This window comes from Panthera uncia, chromosome D4 (assembly GCF_023721935.1).
Source record: "Panthera uncia isolate 11264 chromosome D4, Puncia_PCG_1.0, whole genome shotgun sequence".
NCBI lineage: Eukaryota > Metazoa > Chordata > Mammalia > Carnivora > Felidae > Panthera > Panthera uncia.
Window position 1 is genome coordinate 5,998,811 of NC_064807.1, and position 20,919 is coordinate 6,019,729.

Genomic DNA, 20,919 nt, shown 5'->3' on the forward strand with positions numbered 1-20,919 from the left:
GATAAGGAGTTATTATCCAAAATACGTAAGAACTCCTACAACTCTAACGTTAAAAAAGAAAAAACCCCTCAACTTCTACAACCCAATTCAAAACTCTAAGTAATCCAATTAAAACTGGGTAGAGGACTTGCACAGACATTTTCCAAAGAAGACATACAGATGAAACAGACACATGAAAAGATACTCAACATGAGTAATCATCAGGGAAAAGCTAATCAAAACCATAAGGAGACACTTTATACCTGTGAGAATGGCTAGAATCAAAAACAAAAAGACCCTACCATGAAGCCATTTTGTGAACTGTCATGTGCCACCTGAGCCTCCAGTAAAACCAAAAATAGGCAAAACAAACAAAAACACAAGAAGTAACTGTTAGTGAGGATGTAGAGAAAAAGGAACCATCATGCACTGTTGGTGGGAATGCAAACTGACGCAGCCACTGTGGAAAACAGTGTGGACATTCCTTTAAAAATTAAAAACAGAATTCCCATCTAACCCAGTAATTCCACTTTTGTGTATTTACCCGAAGATTACGGAAACACTCATTTGAAAAGATACATGCACCGCTATGCTTACTGAATCATTATTTATAATAGCCAAATTATGGAAGCAACCCAAGTATCCATCCCAAGACGAAAGGCTAAATATGGTGTGTCTGTGTACATACACATATTTATGTATATACATATATAAGTGCAAAGGAATATTAGCCATAAAAATGACTGAAATCTTACCATTTGCCATACATAATATGGATGGAATTAGAATGAATTATGCTAAGTAAAGTAAGTCAGAGAAAGATAAATACCCTATGACTTCACTAATATGGACAATTTAAGAAGCAAAACAAATGAATAAAAAAAAAGAGACAAAAAAAGACTTTTTTTTTTTTTTTACGTTTATTTATTTTTGAAAGACAGAGTGAGGGAGTGACAGCACAAGCAGAGGAGGAGCAGGAAGAGAAAGACACAGAATTCAAAGCAAGTTCCAGGCTCGGAGCAAGTGTCAGCACAGAGTCTGGCACGGGGCTCGAACCCACGAACCATGAGATCATGACCTGAGCCAAAGTCGGACACTTAATTGACTGGGCCACCCAGGCACCCCAAAAACAGACTCTTAAATACAGAGAACTAGTGGCTGCCACAGAGAAGGTGTGCAGGGAGGATGGGTGAAATAGATAAAGAGGATGAAGAGTACATGTATCCTGGTGAGCACTGAGAATATATGTGTGGAATCGAACTACTCTGTGCACCAGAAAATATAACATTGTATGCTAACTAAACCTCAATTTAAAAAATAAAAAATAAAATTCATACAATTTTCAGTTGTCAAAAATATTACTTCTGAGGGTAACCCTCTTGCACGTTGGCAGGAATGCAAACTGATGCAGCTACTCTGGAAAACAGTGTGGAGGTTCCTCAAAAAATTAAAAATAAAATTACCCTATGACCCAGCAATTGCACTACTAAGTATTTATGCAAAGGATACAGAAGTGCTGATTCATAGAGGCGCATGTACCCCAATGTTTACAGCAGCCCTATCCACAATAGCCAAATTATGGAAAGAGCCTAAATGTCCATCAACTGATGAATGGATAAAGAAATTGTGGTTTATATACACAACGGAATACTACTTGGCAATGAGAAAGAATGAAATCTGGCCATTTGCAACAACATGGATGGAACTGCAGGGTATTATGCTAAGCAAAATCAGAGAAAGAAGGTATCCTATGTTTTCACTCCTATGTGGAATTTGAGAAACTTAACAGAGAAGCATGGGGGAAGCAGAGGAAAAAAAAAAAAAAATAGTTACAGAGAGGGAGGCAAACCATAAGAGACTCTTAAATATAGAGAACAAACTGAGGGTTGATGGGGGGTGGGGGAGAGAGGGAAATACTGAGGAGGGCACTTGTTAGGACGAGCACTGGGTATTGTATGTAAGTGATGAACCATGCAAATCTACTCCCAAAGCCAAGAGCACCGTGTATACGCTGTATGTTAGCTAACTTAACAATAAATTATAAGACCATGGGGGAGGGGAAGGGGAAAAAAAAAAAAGAGGGAGGGAGCCAAACCATAAGAGACTCTTAAAGACTGAGAACAAACTGAGGGTTGATGGGGGGTGGGAGGGTGGGGAAGGTGGGTGATGGGCATTGAGGAGGGCACCTGTTGGGATGAGCACTGGGTGTTGTATGGAAACCAATTTGATAATAAATTTCATATTAAAAATAAATAAATAAATAAATAATCCTTATCTATTAATTCATTTTTAATTTTTATTTAAAAAGTAAAAAATAAAAAACAAATTATAAAAAAATAATTAAAAACATATATATATATGTTTTTTCTGACTTTTTAAAATAATTGAAATATGTTGAACTACTCTTAATTCACTGTCCTTACAAACATAGGCAGGAGGTAGATTTGGTAGGTAGCTGGTAGTCTGCAGAAGGAACTATTTAATATTTTGATCATGTGGACCATTTTCCAATGATTAACCTGGTCAGCATTATATAGCAGACTAAAAAAAGGACAGAAAGCAGAGACAGAAGTTAATGCAGAAGAACAGAGGCATACCTCTGAGACAGTGCAGCTACAGTTCCAGAACACCTCAGTAAAGTGAATTTCACAATAAAGCCAACTCAGAAGAATTTTTTGGTATTCCAGGGCATATAAAAGTTACATTTACTCCACACTGTGGTTATTTAGGCCTGCAATAGCATTATGTTTAAAAATACAGTGTACATACCTTCATTTAAAAATACTTGACTGTTAAAAACAATGCCAACTATCATCTGAGCTTTCAGCAGCTAGAAATCTTTTTGCTGGGGATGGCTGCTGACTGGACAGGGTGGTGGCTGCGGAAAGTCAGGATGGCTGTGGCAAGTTCTTAAAATAAAACAACAGAATTTGCTGCATCAACTGACTCTTCCTTTCACGAAACTCTCTCTGCAGCATACAGTGCTGTTTGATAGCATTTTGCCCACAGAACTTCTTTCGAAATCGGAGTCAATCCTCCCAAACTCTGCTGCTGCTGCTCCATCAACCTGGCTGATGAGATATTCTAGATCCTTCACGGTCATTTCAACAGTCTTCGCGGCATCCTCACCGGGAGTAGATTCCACCTCAGAAAACCACCTTCTTTGCTCACCCATGAACAGCAACTCCTCACCTGCTCACGTTTTATGACATGACAGCAGTTCTGTCCCATCATCAGGCCCCACTTCTGATCCTAGTTCCCCTGCTGCATCTATTGCCTTCCCTCAAGTCTCGAACCCCTCCACGTCATCCGGAAAGACTGGAATCGACCTCTTCCAAATTCTTAATAATGCTGGTATTTGGAGCTTTCCCCACGACTCATGAATGTTCCCCGTGGCATCTAGGACGGTGACTCCTTCCCGGAAGGTTTTCAATTTACTTTTCCCAGATCCATCAGAGGAACCACTATCTATGGCAGCTAGAGCCTTAAGAAACGTTTTTCTTTAACAATAAGATTTGAAAGTCAGAATGACTCTCTGATCTGCAGAATGGATGTTTTGTTAACAGACACGAGACAACATTAATCTCACTGTCCACCTGCATCAGAACTCTTGTGCAATCAGACGCACAGTCAATAAGTGACAATATTTTGAAAGGAATCGTTTCTATCTCTGCGCAGGCCTCAAGAGCGGGCTGAAAACACTCAGCGCGCCAAGCAGTAAGCAGATGTGTCCCTCCCCGCACTTCCACGTCGGGACGACGGCCTCCTTCCTCAAACCTCCCGAAACCACCTCCGCTCGCTTCAGACTCGTCCTCTGCAGGCTCCTCACCTCTGTCAGCCTTCACGGGACTGAAGAGTCAGGGCCTCGCTCTGGGTTAGGCTTCTCGGAAGGGAAGGCTGCGGCCAGTTTCATCTTCTGTCCAGACCACTAAAACGTTCTCCGCATCAGCAAGAAAGCTCTTTGGTTTTCTTATCCGTTGTGTGTTCACGGGAGTAGCGCTTTTAATTTCCTTCGGGAGCTTTTCCTTCGCTTCCACAACTTGGCTGTTTAGTGTAAGAAGTCTCAGCTTTCAACATGCTTCCCTCACTAAGTTTTAATCGTTTCTAGCTTTCAACTGAAAGTGAAAGGTGTGCAGCCCTTACTTTCAGCTGAACACTTAGAGACTACTGTAGGGTAACAAGCGGTCCTAATTTCCATATAGTTGTGTCTCTCATATAGGGAGGCCCAAGGAGACGGATCAGACAGGGAAAGAACAGGCCACCAGAGCAGTGAGCACACACCCAACACTTATTAAGTCTGCCATCTCATATGCACACTGTTTATGGCACCCAAAACGACCCTCAATAGTAACAAAAAGATCACTGATCACAAATCACTATAACAAACATAATAATGAAAAAGTTTGAAATATCGTGATAATTACCAAAATTGCCAAATAATCGATTTGTAAAAATGCAGTATCTGTAAAGCGCAATAAAGCAAAGTACACCAGAAGTTATGCCTGTAAATAGAATCTAAATACCTAATTTAATCCCTTCTTTCTGATATACACCATCTATATAACACTTAATTCCTAAGTGGTGACTCAGTGGCTTAGTCGGTTAAGCATCTAACTCTTGATTTTGGCTCAGGTCATGATCTCATGGTTCATGAGACAGAGTCCTATATTGGGCTCTGTGCTGGATTCACTCTCTCCCTCTATCTCTGTGCCCTTCCCCTGCTTGCGTGCAAGTGCTCTCTTTCAAAATAAATAAATAAAAAGTAAAAAAAAAAAAAAAAAAAAAAAATCACATCTTCAATATAACTTCATTTACTATGAAGAATAACAGTATCTACTTCAAACTGTTGATTTAAAATTAAATGAGATGATCCACGTATAATGGTTATCACAGTATTTACATAGGAGACGCTCAATAAAGATTAACCATATATATATATGATGGCTAATTCAGATTAGGTCATAATGACAGTCCAAGAGATGACAATGACAAAACATATATTGAAAGGGTAAAATTAACCAGATCAAAGCACACTAATCGAACAGAGGAGAAATGCAAAAATAGATCGAAATAGATATGAAAATTTAGTTTGACATAAAAACATAAAGGTTATCATTTTTGTGAGGCATCCTTAAAGATGGAGGACAGGCCTTTAAAACATAAATTTGGGAGTACTGTGTGAATAGAGATGAAAGTTTTAAAATTTTGGATTAAACTTCCAGGACAAAACAGGAAAGTAAGAAGACTAAAGACAAAAGAATAAGGTGTGCAGCCCTTACTTTCAGCTGAACACTTAGAGACTACTTAGGGTAACAAGCTGTCCTAATTTCCACATAGTTGTGTCTCAGGAAATAGGGAGGCCAATAGGGAGGCTTAATTTAGGGAAGGGAGGAAGCAGAAGAATCACAAAAAGATACGTAAGAGTACCCTGAATAGAAGAATCGGGATAGCAATCCCTATCACAGAAGATAAATGCTAATGGGTGGGAAAGACCGAAATGGAAGTCATCTAAAAGAATCAAATTTAAATGCAATGTAATGATTTCATAAAAAACACTACTGAAGTTGAAAATTCTACTTACTGACACAGCTATCATGGTACTATCTGGCCTCCATTCAGCTTGTTTGTAGAATCCAAACTGAGAAGATGATTTTTCAGGTTCCTTGTAGGTTACAATTAACACACTAGGCTGGAAGGAAAGAGATTTATTTTATTATTATCCCATAAAAATACATACAAAACAAATTTAAGATAATTTATCATGGAGCACTCTGAAAATACTTTAGTAACTCTAAATGTGTATAAAAGATAACATTAAGTCATCAGCCCTAATTAGCCCAAATAAATCAACTAAAAAGAACCAAAAGAAAGACAATCTGAAAAGGACTACACACATTTAAGTTATTGAGTTGATTACTAATCACCTTCAAAAACAAAAAGAAACAGGCCCAGATGGGTTCACTGGTTAATTCTATCAAACATTTAGGAAATTACACAAATTCTCTACAATCTATTCCAGAAGACAGAAGCACAGAGAATACTTCCTAACTCTATAAGGTCAGAATTGGCCGAATAACTAAACCAAACAAAAATATTACAATAATGCAAAACAGCAGACCAATATCTCTCATGAACACAGCTGAAAAATTATCAGCAAAACATTCGCAAATCTAATCTAACAGTGTTTAAAAAGAATTATACACAATGGTGCATCTGGGTGGCTCAGCCGGTTAAGCATTCGACTTTGGCTCAGGTCATGATCTCATGGTTCCTGAGGTGGAGGCCCATGTCGGGCTCTGTGCTGACAGCTCAGAGCCTGGAGCCTGTTTCAGATTCTGTGTCTCCCTCTCTCTCTGCCCCTCCCCCACTCACGCTCTGTCTCTCTCAAACATAAATAAATATTGAAAAAAAATTTTTTTAAATAAGAGAATTATACACTATAACCAAGTGAGATTTATTCCAGGTATGCAAGACTGGATCAATATGCAAAAATCAGGGCAACTGGGTGGCTCAGTCGGGTAAGCACCCACCTCTGGATTTCAGCTCAGATCATTATCTCACAGTCATGAGATTAAGCCCCTTGTTGGGCTCCATGCTGACATCACAGAGCCTGCTTGGGATTCTCTCTCTCCCTCTCTTTCTGCCTCTCCCCTGTTCATGAGTGCTCTCTTTCCCTCCCTCCCTCAAAATAAATAGACATTTTAAAAAATGCAAAAACTGGGCGCCTGGGTGGCTCAGTCAGTTAAGTGTCCAACTTCGGCTCAGGTCATGATCTTGCAGTCTGTGAGTTCGAGCCCCACGTCAGGCTCTGTGCTGACAGCTCAGAGCCTGGAGCCTGCTACAGATTCTGTGTGCGTGCGTGCGTGCATGTGTGTGTGTGTCTCAGAAATAAACATTAAATATTTTTCAAAACAAATGCAAAAACCAATTAATGTAATCTATTTTTTTTAATGTAATCTATTGCCTATCTACAGGCTAAAGAAGAAAAAACACATGAATGTACCAATAAATTCAGGAAAAGAACTTGAGAAAATCCAGGACCCGCTCATGATAAAAACTCTCAGTAAGCTAAGATTAGGGGAACTTCTTCAATCTGACAAAGAATACCTACAAAGAACCTATAACTAATGCCATACTCACTGGTAAGAAACTACAAGCTTTCCTACTAAAATCCAGAACAAAGTAAAGGCACCTCCCTCTCACACTCTTTCTCAAAGTCACAATGGAAGTCCTTACTAATGTAGTAAGACAATAAAAGGAAATAAAAGATACACAGGTTGGGGTGGGGGGGGGGAGTACAACTTTCTTTATATATGACATGACTGCCTATATAGAAATCCAAAAGAACCAACAACAAATAACACAGAAATAATAATTATTAGTACGGTTACAGAATACAATAGTCATATACACATCAATTTCTTTTTCATACAACAGCAATGAACAAGTGGAATTCAAAATTAGAAACAAAATAGCATTTGTATTAGCAACCAAAAAAATTTATTTAGGCACAAATCTAATAGAATATGTATACAACCTATGTGAGGAAAACTACAAAATTCTGATGAACAGATTTTTAAAAGAACTAAATAAATGGAGGGATATTCCAAGTTCATGGTTGGGAAGATCCAATACTGTCAAGATGTTAGTCCTTCACAACTTGAACTACAGATTCAATACAATCAAAATCAAAATCACAGCAAGTTATTTTAAAGACATCAACAGGCTGACTCTAAAGTTTACATGGACAAGCAAAAGACCAGAATGGTCAACTCAATACTGAAGGAGAAGAACTAAGCTGAAGGACTTGATGCTACCCCAAGACTTACTATAAAGATACAATAATAAGACAATGTGGTACTAAACAAAGAATGGAAAATATTCTGTTCAATAGAACAGAATAGAAAGCACCAGATATACATTCACATAAATACAGTCAAGTGACATTCAACGAAGGGGCAAAGGAAATACAAAGGAGAACACATGGTCTTTTCATCAAATGGTGCTAGAAAACAGGATATCACTTTCCAGTAGTATAAGAAGCCTCAAAGGGTCATCTTATACTTTTCCTGCTGTTGTCCTAGAAGCAGCCATTTTTCCAGGGACACCTGTTCCATTTTTATTAGAGAATAATATTTAAAAAGCAAGATCTGGAAACAAGATGCTTGTTGTTAGTGGGGTATCATTGCTTCTACGTCCTCACAGCAAACACAGTAGGTAACATACATACCTATACTAACCTATATATGAATAAACATGTCTATTTTTTTCTGTATACACATATGTATATATTTGTAGACAGGAACATAGGAGTGCAATGAAGCACAATGTGGTTAGTTCTAGCCTTCTCCCTTACTTTTAACTTTTTTCTAGTCATCATCTCATTCAATTAATTTAGTTCTTTGTTAAATTCTACTGTATACTAGAGTAGTTTGGAACTGCTAAGTATTTTCCTACAGTAAATAAATTTACGAACTAGAATACAGTTTTTATAGCTAGCTTCTTTTACTTTAGCCTTTGGAACATAGTGGTACATATACCATTCCCTTAAAACCCTTTTTTTATCCCTAAAAGCAAAATACAAATGTTTCCAAGAAGCTAGCAATATTCCAAATACATTAAAACTGTTAGACATCAGTTGTTTGTTCTTCAAGTATCAATTAAAAGTTAAAAATCAGTACCTTGGGAGAAGTGACATCAGCAAGATGAGACAGTAGGAAACCCTGGACTCTCCTTCACCCCACAAACACATAAATTCAGCAAAAAATTCAAACAAAAATTCCCTATGGCGAGAAATCTAGAAAGTAACTGAAAGGCACCTGAAGGCTAGATAAATACAGAATCAGACTCATCAAAACTGGTAGGGAGATTTGGGATGCCCAAACCCCTACACCCACCAGAACACCTACCCCCAACACAGGATAAACCCTCCACCTCCAGCTTCTTCTTGGGAAGGGAAAGAGTCCTCAAGTCCAGTGCCCCAACTTTTCTGGGGGCTGTCCATAGGGAGGGAAGAGGGTCTGTCTTGAGGCCGTGATGAAACCTGGCATAATCTAGCCACCAGGGAGGTCAGGAGAACAGAGACAGAGTTTGGTCCGGGAGTTGCCACAGCCCTTCCCCTGACTCAGCAAGGAGCAAGTGGATGAAAAAACAAAACGAAAGACACAAACAACAACAACCAAAAAAACAACTTCCACCTTCTCCCTATGGACAGAAACAGTTGGATGGAGCTTACGGCAATCCAACTTTTCTCAAGAATGACTGGGGAATGGCTTCAGTCCATTTGTTACAGTGCACTGAGGGGATTCAGCATACCCTAGACACTTGGGAAGCACAGAAAACAAAAGAAGCATGTTGGACTAGCATGAAGGTTTGAGAGGCCACCAGAATCTCTGGCCAGGGTGGACTGGGGGGACGGCAGTCTTTGAATATATGAGACCATTCCACGAAGACTGGGAGAGGTGACTGTTTTGTCTAATGCACACACACCAACACAGAGAGTCAAGGAAGATGAAGAAACAAGTTAATGTGTTCCAAACAAAGGAAAGAAGATGAATCTCTAGACAGAGACCCTAATGAAACACAGCTCTATGATTTACCAGAAAAATAATTCAAAATAACCATCATAAAGATGCTCACTGAGACTGGAACAACAACAAATGAGCCAACAGAGGACTGCAACAAGAGACAGAAAATATACAAAAGTATCAAACAGACATGAAGTTGAAGAAAATTACTGAAATAAAAATTCATGAGAGGGGCTCAACATAAAACCAAATCAAGCAGAAGAAAGGATCAGCAAATTCTAATAAAGGTCACTGGAAATCATTCAATCACAAGACCAATAAGGAAAAAAATGAAAAAGAATGCAGAAAGCTTCAGGAACTTATGGGACACTAAAAACAGACCAATATATGCACAGCAGGAGAAAAGAAAGAAAAATTACCTGAAAGTTTATTCAAGAAAACAATGTCTGAAAAATTCCCAAATCTGAGGAAGGAAATGGACACACAGATCCAAGAAGCCCAAAGAAACCCAAAGAAGAGGAACTCAAAGAAATACACAAGGAGATAAATTACAATCAAACTGTCAAAAGTAAAAGCAGTGAGAATTTTGAAAGCACAAGAAAAAGGCAACCTGTCATGTATAAGAATCCCCATTAGACTATCAGTGGGTTTCTCAGCAGAAATCTTGCAGGCCAGAAGAATGTGGGATGATATACTCAAAAAGCTGAAAGAAAAAAGCTGCCAAGTAAGAATACTATATCCAGCAATAGTGTCCTTCAAAAATGAAGGACACGGGAGCCTGGGTGGCTCAAATGGTTAAGTGTCCAACTCTTGGTTTCAGCTTGGGTCATGATCTCACAGTTCATGGGATTGAGACGCACGTAAGGTTTTGTGCTGACAGCATGGAGTCTTCTTGGGATATTCTTTCTCTTTCTCTCTCTCTCTCTCTCTCTCTCTCTCTCTCTCTTCCCCCCCCCTCCCCACCCATGTGCACACTCTCTCTCTCAAAATAAACATTAAAAAAAAAATGTAGATAATATTTTTCCTAAACAAACAAAAGCTGAGGTAGTTCAACACCACTAGACCTCCTTACCAGAAATCACTTTAGAGTTAAGCACATACATAAGCTGAAAGTGACAGGATAGAAAAAGATACTCCATGCAAATGGTAAGCTTAAAGAGAGCACAGGAGACTATAGCTTACATCAGACAAAACTGACTTTAAGTCAAAGTGTCAAAAGGGGAAAAAGACACTGTACAATGATAAAAGAATAAATTCACCAGAAATACCTAATAATTATAAATAAACACATACACACACACACACACACACACACACACACAGAGTAGTATATTAGGTGTAACACCAAAGCATCTAAATAAAGCAAATATTTGCAAAAGTGAATAAGGAAGTAAACAGCAATAAAATAGTAGGGTACTTCAATATCTCACTTTCAGTAATAGAACACTGAGACAAAATCTATGAAGAAACTGAAGACTTGAACAACACTACAGATCAAATGAAGCTAAGACATACATACAGAGCTTTCTGCAAATAGCAGAATACACATTCTTCTTAAGTGTACACAGAACATTCACCAGAACAGATCCCGTTAGGTCTTGAAATCATACCAACTATCTTCTCTGACCACAATGGAATGAAACTAAATAGCAAAAAAAAAAAAAAGGGGGGGGGGGATAAACACACTCTTAAACAACAAATGGGTCAAAGAAGAAATCAAAAAGGAAATTAGAAAATATTTTGAGGGGCATCACCTGGGTGGCTTAGTTGGATAAGCGTCCAACTTCAGTTCAGGTCATGATCTCATGGTTTGTGCATTTGAGCTGCATGTCGGGCTCTGTGTTGACAGCTCAGAGCCCGGAGCCTGCTTCAGATTCTGTCTCCCTTTCTCTCTGCCCCTCCCCTGCTCATACTCTATTTCTCTCTCAAAAATAAACGAACATTAAAAAATTTAAAAAGTGTATATATATAGAAACAAAACCTAAAACACAACATAACAAAACTTATGGGATACAGCAAAAGCAGTACTAAGAAGTTTATAAGCGATAAATGTCTACCTTAAAACAGAAGATCTAAAATCAACCTAATTTTAAATACCTCAAGGATCTAGAAGAACAAACTAAGTCCAAAATCTACAGAAGAAAGAAAATAATAAAGATTAGAGCAGAAATAAGTGAAATAGAGAACAGTAAAAAGAGGAAAAAGTAAGTTTTCTGAAGATAAAATTGACAAATCTTCAGCTAGACTAAGGTAAAAAAAAAAAAGCTCAAAATCAACTCAAAGAAATAAAAAAGGAGACATTACAACTGATAACACAAACATACAGAAGATCACAAAGATAACTACAAACTGTATGCCAGCTGTGGACAATATAGACAAAGTGGGAAAATTCCTAGAAAGATACAACCTATCAAGACTGAATCATGAAGAACCAGAAAAGCTGAACAGACCTGCAACTAGTATGCAACCTCCCAACAAAGAAAAGTCCAGGACCAGATGGCTTCACGGTCAAATTCTGCCAAACATTTAACGAAAAATTAAATCCAATTCTTCTCAAACTACTGAATCAGCAAGAACACTTTCAAACTGATACAAAATACCAGATGAAGGCACTACTGGAAAAAAAAAAAAAATCCTAAGTCACTAGCTCTGAATATAGATGCAAAAATACTCAGTGAAATACTTGAAAAGTGAATTCAACAGCATAGTAAAAAAAAAAAAATTATACACCACAAGCAAGTTTGACTTATTCTTGGGATGCAAGGATGGGTCAACATATAAAAATCAATTAATGTGATACACTGCATTGTAAGAATAAAGGATAAAAAACCCACAAAATCATCTCAATAAGTGAATAAGTATGTGACAAAATCCAACACTCTTTCAGAAGAAAAACTTGTAAACTACAAATAAAAATGCAAAGTGCCTCAAACATTAATAAGGCCATTTAAGATCTATAACTAAATCATACTGAACAGTGAAAAATTGGAAGATTCTCCTCTGAGATCAGGAACACGTCCAGGATGCCTACTCTTACCACCTCTATTCAACATAGTACTAGAAGTCGTAGCCAGAGGAATTAGGCAAGATAAATAAAAAACATCCACATCAGAAGGGAAGAAGTAAAACTCTCTACGCAAACAATATCATCTTATATATAGAAAACACTAAAGATTCCCTTAAAAAGAAACTAATAGCAGGACGCCTGGGTGGCTCAGTCAGTTAAGCATCCTACTCTTGGTTTCAGCTGGGGTCATGATCTCATGCTTTGTAGGACTGAGCCCCATGTTGGGCTCAGCACTCACCCCCTGCTTATGCGTGTGTGCATGCACATGTTCCCTCTTCCTCTCTCTCTCTCAAAAAAATTAAATAAACTTAAAAAAAAAACCTAATAGCTAATAAAAGAATTCAGTCAAGTTTTAGGATACAATATCAACATACAAGAATCAATTTCTATGAGCTATCTGAAAACTGAAATTAGGAAAACAATCTTATTTATTGTTAAATGTTAAAATGTCTCTGATACCTAAAGCAATCTCCAAATCAATGCAATCCCTATCAAAGTCAGAATAGTACTTTTTACTGAACTAGAAAAAAATTCTAAACTTCATATGGAATCACAAAAAACTCTAAAATTCACATGGAACCAAATAGCCAAATCAATCATGAGAAAGAACCAAGCCAGTGGCATCGCACTTCTTGATTTCTAAATATACTACAAAACTACATTAATCAAACAGTAAGGTACTGGCATAAAGACAAATACAGGGCAATGGGGGCGCCTGGGCAGCTCAGTCGTTTGGGCATCCAACTTCAGCTAAGGTCATGATCTTGCAGTTCATGAAGTCAAGCCAAAGGCAGGTCTCTGTGCTGACAGCTCAGAGTCTGGAGCCTGCTTTGGATTCTGTGTCTCCCTCTCTCTCTGCCCCTCCCCCGCTCACACTCTGTCTCTCAAGAATAAACATTTAAAAAAAAGACAAACATAGGCCACTGAAACAGAGTAGACAGGCTAGAAATAAATCCCCACGAACAGGTCAAGGGGTCTTTCACAAGGGGTCTAAGTAGAGGGGCCCCTGGGTGGCTCAGTCCATTAAGCATCTGACTCTTGATTTTGACTCAGGTCATGATCTCAGGGTTTGTGAGATAGAGCCCAGAATCAGGCTCTGTGCTGACAGTGCAAGAGTGGGGGAGAAGCATAGAGAGAGATGGAGACACAAAGAATCCGAAGCAGGCTCCAGGCTCCACCAGAGCTGTCAGCATTGACCCTACTCGGGGCTCAAACCCACAAACTGCGAGATCATGACCTGAGCCGAAGTTGGACATTTAACCACTGAGCTACCCAGGTGCCCCTTTAAAAAAAAAAAAAGTGGGGGAGCGTTGGAGGGCTCTAAGTATACACAATGGAAAAAGTACAGTCTCATTAACAACTGGTGCTAGAAAAACTAAATAGCCACATGCACAAAATTGGACCTTTATCTAATACCATACACAAAAATCAATTCAAAACAGATTAAAGACTTAAAGTTCCCTCCTGAAACTATAAAACTCCTAGAATCAGAGAAAAGCTTAACGACACTGGCCTTGGCAATGATTTCATGGATATAGAAATAAAAGAATATGCAACAAAAAGGCAAAATAGCCAAGTGGGGCTACATCAAACTAAAAATCTTCTACAAAGGAAGCATCAACAAAGTAGAAAGGCAACCTACAGAATGGGGAGAAAGTATCTGCAAACCATATATCTGACAATGGGTTAATTTCCAAAATATGGAAGGAACTCCTATAACTCAATAGCAAAAAAAAGCAATACCTGATTTAAAGACTTGAATAATAGGCGTTTATCCAAGGAAGACATACAAATGAGTGACAGGTATAAAAAGATGTTCAATGTCACTAATCACCATCAGGGAAATGGAAATCAAAACCATTGTGTAAGATATATCTTCACACCTATCAGGAAGGCCATTATCAAAACAAAAGCAAAACACCAAGTGTTGGCAAGGATGTGGGGAAAATGGAACCCCTGGCACACTGATGAGGGAAATGTAACATGGTGCAGCCAATATGGCAAACAGAGGTTCCTCAAAAAATTAAAAATACAACTATCATCTGGTCCAGCAATCCTGCTCCTCAGTATTTATCAAAAGAACTAAGATATGGAAACAACCCAAAGGTCATTGTCTGATGAATGAATAAAGAAAATGTGGCATATCCATGTAACAAATATTATTCAGCTTTTTTTTAAAAAGAAGGGAATTCTACAATATGCAACAACATGTATGACTCTTGAGGACATTGACTAAGTGGAAAAAGATAGTCACAGAAGGACAAAGAATACATGACTCCAGTTATACGGGGTATCTAAAATAGTTAAATTCATAGTGCCGAAGAGAAATGGTGGCTGCAGGAAGCTGAGGAGAGGAAAATGGGGAGTTGCCAATCAAGGACATAAAGTTTCAGTTAAGCAAGCTGAGTAAGTTACAGAGATCTGCTGTACAACACTGTACCCATAGCTAACAACACTGCATTATGCACTCAAAATTTATAAAGGGAAGATCTCAAGTGCTTGCATCACAGTAAGATAACATTTGCATATTAACATAATCATATTTTTGAATAATTTTATTTCTAAATCAAAAAGGTAAACACTGGTACTATTTTACCAAGCTCTTTAAAGTCTAGTATAATAGACTACATCCAGCTGGATTCATTCTCCCAGCTACTTCTGTCTGTCGTGACATGTTGTTTTAATTCGAGTATGCAAAAAAATGCAATCTTACACATTTATAGTTGCACTTTTTAAATAATCGTAAATATTCTTTGATATTACACCAAAACTTGACAAGGGGTAGTTTCTTTTATTATATTTTTTATACATTTAAAAAAATATTTTAAGTTTGTTTATTTATTTAAAGAAAGAGCACGCGTACACACACGAGTGAGCACGAGCAGGAGAGAGGCGGAGAGAGGAAAAGAGAGGATCCCAAGCAGGCTCCACGCTGTCAGTGTAGAGCCCAATGTGGGACTCAATCAAACTGCAAGATCATGACCTGAGCCAAAATCAAGAGTCAGACACTTAAATGACTGAGCCACCCAGGCACCCCTACAATGGGTAGTTTCTTAAAAATAAGTTGTAGTGTGGAATCTGAACCCTTATCAATAAAGTTTTTAAACTGTTTCAAAATCAAAACCAAAAGTACCTTGGATAGTATTTACAAGGGATGAAGAGAAGAAATGTAATTGGGGAAACCACTAGAAATTTAACAATCTAGAAGTGATGCCTGAGTCTAAAAAAGAAATTAGAATAGCAAATCAACTTTTAAAAGTAACACAGAGAACTTATGCTACCTGAATTGAAGATCTATTATAAAGTCACAGTAATCAAGACTGTGGTATTAGCATCAAAACAAACAGATCAGCGAAAGAGAATCATTGAAACAGAGTCCAGAAACAGAGAAGGGAAACAGAAGATGCAAAGTCAATTCACTGAGGGGAGGATCAGTTCAACAAATGGTGCCGAAAAAGCCACATGAAGAAAAGAATGCCAATCCATACTTTGTGCCATATAAAAAGATTAACTCACGAGGCATTAGAAACTTACATAAAACTTGATCAATAAAAGTTGAGGAATACAGGAGAAAATCTTCTGTGGCCTTGAAGTAAGTAACTACTTAAATAAAATTTAAAAATTATGATTCACAAAATAAAAATAATAAAATTGATAAATTGGTCCTTACAAAAAATGTTTCTCTTCAAGAGATATTGCTAAAAATATAATTTAAAAAATTACCACAGACTAGAAAAAAATTTGCAAATCACATTTCTGTATCAATGACTTGTTCCCGGGACATACAAATAAGTTTTAAAATTAAGTAAACCACGAACTTTTTAAAGGCGGCAAAAAATTCAAACAAAGTAATTACAGTACCGGATTTTAACACACAAGTATCTATGAAACCATATAGAGATAAATAACTAAATGAAAGCAAAGGGATTGCTCTTCCCTACATTAGAATTCCAATTATTAAATGTACAAGTTAAAAGGACACTGAGAAATACCCTTAGGTAAACACTGCATAATAACAGTTGCAGGCAAGATCCAGTGATGGATACTAAAATCAGTAAGCAAGCATCAGGAAAAAACAGGATATACACAGATGTCCCCCCAAGTTGCTTTTTAACTACAAAAGACAGTAACTTTTACAGTGGAGAAATCTGGCAGACACCAACTAACCAAGTGATCAAGGTAAAATATCACCAATAATAACATATGTGAACATTATGAACTCCGATATGATACACTGAGGACCCATTTTTTCTGGCATTTTTTCCAAAAATACGTAAGTTCATCCTATTCATGAGAAAATAAACCCAAATGGTTAGATTCTATTAAATAACTGATCAGTACTCTTCAAAAAGATCAAGAGGTCATAAAGGACAAGAAAAAACTTAGGAAATATTACAGAATGAAGAGACTGAGAATAACAATCACGTGCAACGTGACATACAGAAGTCTAGAACAGAAAGAGAACACCAGCAGAAAAATTAAGGAAAATTTCAATGACATCTGTATTTTAGTTAATAATACTGTACCAATGTTAAATTCTTCCTTATAATTATGCTAAATGAAAGCCACACAAGAACAGCAAAAACAAGTACGTACTTACTGTACGATTCCATTTATATCAAACTTTAGAAAAGGTGACCCAATCTATAGCAAGAGAAAGCAAGCAGATGAGTGAATGCCTGGAGATGAAGGGCGGTGGGAAGCTATTACAAAGAGGTAAGAGGAAACAGCTGAGGGTGAAGGGTATGTTCATTATCATGACTCTGGAGAATGTTTGCCTATGGTAACGTATACAGGTCAAGTCTGATCAAATTTACACTGTAAATGTGCAATTTATATCACGTCAATTATATCTCAAAGAGTTTTTTAAAAAGTTGGAAACAAGTTATCTTGGATGGTCTTTTTAAAAACGGATTAAGGGGAAAAAACATAATTAGGGACACCTATTTACAATCGATTGCAAAAGCCTAGAAAAGAAGCCTAAACTATGCAGAAAAGAAAAAAAGAAAAACTGGTTGTAGTTTGTTTAGCATCTAAAATACATACACATTAAGATACAAGTTAGAGGGGCGCCTGGGTGGCTCAGTCGGTTGAGCCTCCAACTTCGGCTCAGGTCATCATCTTGCGGTCCGTGAGTTCGAGCCCCGCATCAGGCTCTGTGCTGACAGCTCAGAGCCTGGAGCCTGTTTCAGATTCTGTGTCTCCCTCTCTCTCTGCCCTCCCCCCGTTCATGTTCTGTCTCTCTCTGTCTCAAAAATAAATAAACGTTAAAAAAAAAAAAAAAAGATACAAGTTAGAATGAACGGTTTCCCTGTATTTATTTTTAATGATTTTGGTATCTTTGACCTGTTTATGTGAAAGATTTTTTTTTAATGCTGGCGACAAAGGAGACATTAACCAACTCAATCAGAAAATGAGATTTTAAAGAAGGTTTTGATTGTTATAATCAGCAATGATAATTGCCAATGGATTTAATAAATGTAAAAGTCAGAGTTGAACAGAGATAATGTTTAATCACTAACTTAAAATCATAGTATGTTTTAGCATTTACTAATTTTTTATTTCTTAGTATTTCAATATAGATTTTATAAGCTGTTCAAATTTCTAAAAATGAGTACTTCTCTAATTTGGGAGTCAGATCACATACTAAACCTGAGGTTTTTACTCTGCTTGCACCTATATTAAAATGGCTTATCAAACTACTTTTTTTTTGTTTTTTAAATTGTTTTTAATGTTTGTTTATTTTTGAGGGAGTGCGAGTCGGGGAGGGGCAGAGAGAGGAGACACAGAACCTGAAGCAGGCTCCAGGCTCTGAGCTGCCAGCACAGAGCCTAACTCGGGGCTCAAACCCACAAACCATGAGATCATGAGTCAAAGTCGATTCTTCACCGACTGAGCCACCCAGGCGCCCCAAACTAAGTTTTTGTATGAAGCAGATAACAAATTGGTCTTAAGTCTCCCCTCTCCTCTGGTGACTGACATTTTGCACAGAGTGTGTTAGTAAGTACTACTTTAACTCTGTAAACAGCAGAAACCAACAGGTTTAAAGGTCCCCTAACTATTTGCTTTATTAAAAAAAAGAAAATCTAGGCAGCAATTTTAGTCCTAATGGCACTGCTTGTTTCTAAATACATGTATTCATAAAGAAGTCTACTAGGTACTTCCTTATAACCCATGACAATACAGAAAACAGGGTCCAGAGGTTTTGTGTGTGTGTGTGTGTGTGTGTGTTTTTTTTTAAGTAGGCTTCATGCCCAGCACAGGACTTGAACTCACCACCCAGAGAACAAGACCTGGGCTGAGATCAAGAGTCGGACACTTAACAGACTAAGCCACCCAGGCACCCAGGGGTCCCAAGATTATGCATGAATTTTTTTGTGTAAAATTTAATGCTATTAAAACAGATTCTTAATAATTGTGTTATAACTAATAGTCTGTTTTATATTCCTTGAGTATCCATGAAGAATAAATGTATACATTCTCAGTAATCCACTACTTCAAATAGTTCTTTCCACAGACTGCTGATTTCAAACTGATTTTAATACCTAATATAAAGCATATATAATGTATAAAGGATAAAATGAACACTGACAAACCCATCATCCAGCTAAATGATTCACTATCCGTAATTTGAAGGCCCTGAGTTCCCTTGCCTAATTACATGCACCTGTAACTCTCCAAGATCTAATCACTATCTTCAATTTTGTGATTATATCCCTGCTCCTCTGTAATTCATTCACTTTTGTACTGAATATACCACAACTTATTTATCTTCCTGTTAATAAAAACCGCTGAAATTAGAAAAATAATTTATGAATTTTTTCTGATTAAAAAGAAAATTAATTCCAAAATCAGAAACGTTGAGGGGAGGGGGATCTCTGTCCATACAAAGTCCAATTCAATGCACAGTGTAAATTTAAAACTTGACAAATACAACCAGCACTGTTGCTATTAAACTAAGAGAAGTATGGTACATTTATGTTCTTGACAGAATTGCAAATCTATGATGTTCACAGGCTTTCCAGAACTTTTGGTTAATTTTTAAAGATTAATGATCATAGCTGTACCAGCGAATACATATCTGTAAAAGACTCCAGACTTATCTTTTAAATTTTATAGGACACTGTTTTCAAAATTAGTTCATTAGAGATTATGTAACTATTTAGGAAGTTCTCTGTGTTAGTTTCCTAGGGTTGCTGTTACAAATACCAAAAACCGGGTGGCTTAAAACAACAGAAACTTGAATCAAGGTGTCAGCAGGGCTTTGACAGCTAGAGAGGAAAGTCCTTCCTCACCTCTCCTACCCCTGTGTTTGCGACAACCCTTGGCTTGTAGGTCCATCACTCCAGGCACATGGCCAATCTCCCTGTGTGTCTTCACACAGCCTTCCCTGTGTGCAGGTCTATTTCGTGTTCAAATATCCCCCTTTTATAAGGACGGTGTCATATCAGATTAGGGCCTACCCTAACAACCTCATTTTAACATGATCACTCTATAAAGACCTGATTTCTGGGTTAAGTGTCCGACTCTTGCTTTCCGCTCAGGTCAGGATCTCAGTTCGTGAGATTGAGCCCTGCGTCAGGCTCTGTGCTGACAGCACAGAACCTGCTTGGGATTCTCTCTCTCCCTCTCTCTCTGCCCTCCCCTGCTGTCTTTCTCTCTCAAAATAAACTAACTTAAAAAAAATTTTTTTAATTTAAAAAATTTAAAAAGACCGATTTCCAAATAAAGTCACATTCTGGTACTGAGGGATAGGATTTCAACACATCGTTTTGGGGGAACATGATTCAACCCATAACATTCTTTGCAAATGTTCCATAATAATTGAGAAGTGGGGTACTAAAAGCAAGTAAAAACAACCTATGACTGTAGGTCATACTGTATGATCTCACAGCATTAGTACAGTATCTGCAATGAGAGAAACGTGGTTTTAATTTTTTTATGCTTATTTATTTTTTGAGAGAAAGCAAGCTGCAGAGGGGCAGAGAAATCCTAAGCAGGCTCCACACTGTCAGCACAGAGCCCAACACAGGGCTTGAATTCACAAACTGTGAGATCATGACCTGTGCGGAAACCAAGAGTCGGAAGCTAGGCTGGCTAAGCCACCCAGGCACCCTGAAAGAAATGTTTTTATCTACACTATCCAATATAGTACACACTACTCACACATAACCACTCAGCACTTGAAATACGATTAGTGTAACATTTTATTTTACTTCTTTTTTTCTTTTTGAGAGAGAGAAAGCACAAGCAGGATAGAGGAGCAGGGGAGGGGAGGAAGGGGGGGAGGAGGAGAGGTGGGAGGAGGAGAGGGGAGAAGAGGGGGGAGAAGGAGAGGGGGGAGAA

At 37.8% G+C, this 20,919-nt stretch overlaps 1 protein-coding gene across 4 annotated transcripts in view; it reads right to left on the reverse strand.

Moving 5' to 3' along the window:
- Positions 1–20,919, reverse strand: part of RIC1 (RIC1 homolog, RAB6A GEF complex partner 1) — a 145,979-nt gene that overhangs the window by 94,955 nt on the left and 30,105 nt on the right. For 3 of the 4 annotated variants that reach the window (XR_007460117.1, XM_049642053.1, XM_049641944.1), the window contains exon 2: positions 5,561–5,668. Coding sequence is in view for 2 of the 4 variants with exons in the window: in XM_049642053.1 (XP_049498010.1) it covers positions 5,561–5,668 (108 nt within the window). In the remaining 2 variants the exon portion in view is untranslated. Of the gene's footprint in view, positions 1–5,560; positions 5,669–20,919 lie in introns of those variants that run through there. The other variant, XM_049642140.1, reaches the window with a different exon arrangement.